The following is a 5,038-nucleotide window of genomic DNA, read 5'->3' as shown; positions in this document are numbered from 1 at the left end:
TCCAATTGATATCAAAAGTTTTTAATTTAAAGTGTACAAAACCATCTTTGTCCAGCAAATTAACTCATATAAATGTACTTATTAATTTAAATCATTCAATTGTTTTATCCTATTTAGATGCCTGTGTTATAAAATAACAAAATAATTTGACTTCTACACATCATATTTAGTACAAGAGAACTAAGTCCTTCGCCTGCTGGGACTGTAAAAGCAGATATCACTGCACATATGCATAAGTGTTTCCTTTTTTCTAAACACCACACAGGCCCCAGGCCATAACGTTACAATGCGTCATTGTTAAATACAGGGAAAAAAAACTCAAAAATTCAGCACATCCTCTTTAGAAAAACAACTTGCTTTTTCTTTCTTTCAAACCTCTCATATACTCACATTTTGTCACCACAACCTAAAGCATTCATTCCATGTCCTGTTCCCTTCTACATGTCTTTTCACAAACCTTCAAAAAACACTTTCTACAGTCATCAACTCATCAACTACAAATCTCACCCAGAATTCATCACTAAGGGTCAAAAATTAAAGTATTAGCATGATATTCTAGCACCAAGCTCCATACTCATCCAGTAGTATCCTTCAAATGTCATTTAAGCCTCTGTTTCTTTCTCTAATTCCAAATTTCCACGTCGCACAGCTGTGAACTCTTCAGCACGCCTGCAGTATTTGCTGGTAGGGCTCGGTCAGCACCTTGTAGCGGATCTTTGTGTTGGTGACGGCTCCGTGTTTCTGCCGCAGGTGCAGACGCAGCTGGCTCTTGTGACGGAAGTGCAGGTCACACTTCTCACACTGGAGAACAAGATTAGATGTGAGGGGACGGTGGACAGGATTTTCTGATTATCCTATTGTTCATTGCATGTCTGGATAGGTTTAAATATTTGTCAATAAAACTGTAAATTTTCACTCTAATGTGGATGTGGCATCATGTATTTCTGACTTACGGTGTATGGCTTCTCTCCAGTGTGGATGCGCAGATGGCTCTTCAGGGTCTGCAGGTGTCGGAAGCGGGTGCCACAGGTGTGGCAGGGGTAAGGCTTCTCTCCGGTGTGAATCAGGACGTGGGCTCTGAGGTGGGCAACCTGATAACAGGTAAAACACACCAGTGTCAAAGCTGTAATCTCTATTTTCAAATCCCACAAGCCAAACTGTTCAAAGAGATACCTGGACAAACCGTGCCCCACAGGTGTCACAGCGGTACGGCTTTTCTCCAGAGTGGATGCGGGAGTGAGTCTTCAGGTTGGCCGGCCGGTTAAACTGAGCTCCACACACGTTACAGCGGTACGGTTTGTCACCTGAAGGGGCCATGGTCTCTTTACATACTTGTTTCTAAACCAATGAAACTGGAAAAAGATGTTTTCTCATGACCTCACCTGAGGACACAGACTTGGTTCCTTGAAGGTTGCCAGCAGAGTAGCAGTAAGGCATGTAGTAGTTCTCACGTTTGACTGGATGTTGTGCAGAAGAGACTGAAAAAAGGAGATTAAAACACCAAGGATTTATCAAGAAATTGATCATACACCATGTGTTGGTGCTTTGTAACAGACTTGTGGCTTGTGCCTACCTGGTCCATCCTCATTGGAGGGTGACACTTTAGGGTGATCCACAGAGGGAGGCGGCCCGAGGGGAGGGGCTCGGCCAGAACCCTCGTAGCAGGAGGCCTGCCCCTGTCTGAAAGAGACGCATGTGCAAAAAACATTGAATAAAACTTCTGTTTTCATCCTGAAGTATCGTCTTTTACTCATCACTTCAGTTTACCTATCAATCTGACCAGGCACTTCTCCAGACCACGCCTCTGTTGGTGCTTTCGGGGTCGAGCCCATGCCATTGGCAGTGGGTGACACTTTACTTTGGGGCTCCTCCACCTCCTCTACTTTCACTGTAGTGGTGGCACAGAGAGGGTTGAGGACAATGTACTTGTACTTTTTCCAGTTGCAGGCCTTTGGATCAGGCGTGGCTTTGGTATCACTCTGGAGAAAGAAGCAACATGTCAGATTGCTCCAACTTTCTCACGCATCCTGTGGATTCCTCTGATGTCATACGTACCACAAGGTTTTTGTTGCAGGTGTTGGACTCGGCAGGAGAGCTAGGCTGGCAGCTGGAGCGGGCGGGGCTGTTTGGAGACAAGGTGCCCATCAGGGGTGACTCAGGCTCTCCTTTCAGCTCCTGTGACCCGGGCTGGCAGGTCGGGAAAGCCCCTGGCTTGAGAGAGCCTCCCATCCCTACAGGGACCCTGCAGGAAACAAAGGAAGTGCTGTAATGAGCTAAACCTGTCAGGAGACAAAGGCGCACAAACAACAGCACTTAAACAAAGTGATAAACACTTGATCCTGTTACCTGGCTGTTGGGAGACATCGCTGGGGTCCTGCATCAGGCAGGTCCCCTCCCTTGGGAGATACAGAGGCTACAGACACCCTGGAGTCCAGCTCCAGTTGGGGGTGTCTAGCACTCATGTTCTCAGCGCTGCAAAAGAAAATGAACGTTTTAATTCATCCAAGCTCTGTGCCAGAGAACACACTCTTTTCAAACCCTCACCAGTGTAGCTGCATGAAGTCCCTGCAGGTATCGGCCACGTGGTCCATCTGCAGATAGATGGCAACAGCCAGCACTCCAGGGACGCTGCCCAGTGTCAGAGGGAGGCGGGAGGTGTACATGAAGTCAAGCAGCAGGGAGACACTGGATGGATCTAAGGTGCTGGGAAGAGACACGGTCATGGGCTTCTCACCGCTGCCGCCACCTCGTCCCTGAAGCAACACACGGCGGGAGTACAGCGAATAGAAGAACCCGCTGAGAGGAGACAAAGAGAAAGACAGACATGTTCAAGCAGTTCAAAGGAAATTAGGTGAAGAAGGATGGAAAGAAGAAGACAATGGATGCCCCAGGTGGAAGGAAACTGATGACGGATGAGGAGAAAACAACTATGAGTCAGCCAGAGAAGGGACAATTTTGCTTCTTTCATACAAATTCTTTCACAGAGAAGCCCTGCACCAACCTGCAGGCCACCAGCACAGCACAGTGAGCACGCAGGTGCACGTTGCCGACAACCAGGGTGGCATCGGTCAGGATGCCGCGGTGCCGGAGTTCATTCAGGTTCAGCAGCACATCGTTGGAGTGACGGGTGAACTCTTTCACATATCCATCAGCCCTCATCGCCTGGTCCCTGTCCACCCTGTATCCTTCCAACATTTCCATTGTGCTCCTCTGGACCTGAAGAAAAGACAATGTGAAAAATGATGTATCCAGCTTATTCAAAATCTGAGCTGAAGTGTTTAAATGAAGACAACTTACCTGCATATAACTGATAGAATAAATATATTAAAGTGTCCCAGACACTGCTTTTAGGTGAGACCAGCTCCCTACTCGTACCTGTTAAAAGAAACATTTGCATTGAAAGTGTAACAAAAATACACACTTTGAAAGAAAAACTGTGCTTATACTTTAACAAATTAATCTTTTTAGACAAAATATATACACACAAATCACTTCCAACTTACCCCGACCAGCAGGGACGAGAATTAACACACTCCGTGCTGACCTCAAACCCTTTGCCTCCGTGTTCAGTCTACTGTCAAAGATGTGGAGGAGAGGCTCACCCACAGCCTCCACTGGCTCTGAGCAACACTGTGAGGTGGAGGTCGGAGGGAGGGAGCTCTTTATAATGTCATGCAGGAAGCCCCCTTACAACCAGAGCAGCTCGTTTCCTCTTTCCTCAATGGCCCACGCGCACACTGGAAGCAGCTCAGGAAAAGGCCCTGGCCCAGGCTCTAAGTATTTTTAGTGGGCTATTAGTTTGTCTAAACCCCCATCGCTCTGAGCGAAGTAATGGCAGGAAAGCAAAGTGTGTTTTTGTGCCACGTTGAAAAAATATATACACTGGATCCTCAGGGAGATGCGGTACGTGCCGGGCTGTCCAGGGGTAAGCCAGAGAACATCCCCCACCAACGCTTTCCTACTCTTCAGCCCTCTCCAGGACAGAGGAAACTGTGTGAGAGGAAGCTGGAAAACCAGCTTATTGTTGAATACACAAGATCATTAAATGTTATCTTACTAAGGGAGTTTTTATTTATTCAGATTTCTGATGAAAAATTTTTAAAATCTCATATAAGTAATAATTTTCCAAAGAGAAACTTTCATTGCTAAGTTGATCATTTTAGAAAAATGTGGCTTATTAGGCTCCACAACACCATCCGGAAGTTTCTGGCTTGCTGCCTCAGAGCAGAGGCGACGTGTTATGAGGACCGAGAGGAAGGAAGCGAGACAAACTTGATCATTCTAGATGGGAGACACCTATACTCCTGGTGCTAAAAAACAACCTTTACCCCACCCTGACTGAGAGAAATGCAGCCGACAGATGTGCAGGAACTTCCCTATACACACACACACACACACACACTTGTGTGTGTGAAGGCATCCTGCAAAGCTGCACAGAGACATGGATGAAAAACGCCTGTGCAGGACATCCGTCAATAATAAAGCAAGCAGGAGATAAGGGAGGAGAAATGGAGGAGTAATGGAGTGAGAGGACGAGGTCTCGAAGGTCATGAGTACCTTAAAAAAGGCGGAAAGTTATCTCATTCTCAGTGCAACCACCGTACGGCCTTACAGAGAATCACATAGTGGACTGTTAGTTAATGGAGGATACACAAAAGTGAACTATGAACTGCGTTTCCTCCACTTCAAAGTTAGATGTTGAAGAAAAAAAGTTTTGTTTCTTCAAGGATAAGTGCAGCTTGCACAAAAGCTGGGGTTAGATGATGCAAGTTTCTGAATGTGACTTATTCAAGTGTTTGACTGATGATGTAGAGAATTTCAACTGTGATTAAATGCAGGTTAGTAAATGAACTTCAAAGTCTTAATGACTTATGAGTATGCTCTTATAAAAATAGAAAGCCATCAGGAATGCATCCATGCACAATGAACTCAATAGGACCCCGGTGTCAGCTCGCTGGGTCCTGAAACTCCTTGAGCCTGATGAGGAACAGATTCAGCACTAACTGTCTGTCCAGTTAGAATCTCCAGATGACATTAA

General features: G+C 46.1%; 1 protein-coding gene across 3 annotated transcripts; it reads right to left on the bottom strand.

Moving 5' to 3' along the window:
- Window positions 1-3,652, bottom strand: bcl6b (BCL6B transcription repressor). 3 transcript variants are annotated; one of them, XM_028429164.1, is made up of 12 exons: window positions 3,504-3,652; window positions 3,298-3,375; window positions 3,002-3,216; window positions 2,545-2,796; window positions 2,347-2,472; window positions 2,056-2,242; window positions 1,768-1,979; window positions 1,574-1,680; window positions 1,383-1,478; window positions 1,174-1,304; window positions 954-1,091; window positions 1-801 (listed from the first exon to the last, which is right to left on the bottom strand). In XM_028429164.1, exons 2-12 carry the CDS (start codon window positions 3,301-3,303, stop codon window positions 661-663), a joined length of 1,611 nt encoding a protein of 536 aa, XP_028284965.1. In that variant the 5' UTR covers window positions 3,304-3,375; window positions 3,504-3,652; the 3' UTR covers window positions 1-660. The 3 variants fall into 3 exon arrangements, with proteins under 3 accessions (XP_028284965.1, XP_028284966.1, XP_028284967.1); XM_028429165.1 differs by having other exon boundaries at window positions 3,002-3,210; XM_028429166.1 differs by lacking the exons at window positions 3,298-3,375; window positions 3,504-3,652 and having other exon boundaries at window positions 2,545-2,902; window positions 3,002-3,142.
- Window positions 3,653-5,038: the final 1,386 nt, after the last annotated feature.

This window comes from Parambassis ranga, chromosome 18, assembly GCF_900634625.1.
Source record: "Parambassis ranga chromosome 18, fParRan2.1, whole genome shotgun sequence".
Taxonomy (NCBI): Eukaryota; Metazoa; Chordata; class Actinopteri; family Ambassidae; genus Parambassis; species Parambassis ranga.
This window is presented reverse-complemented; position numbering and strand designations above follow the sequence as displayed.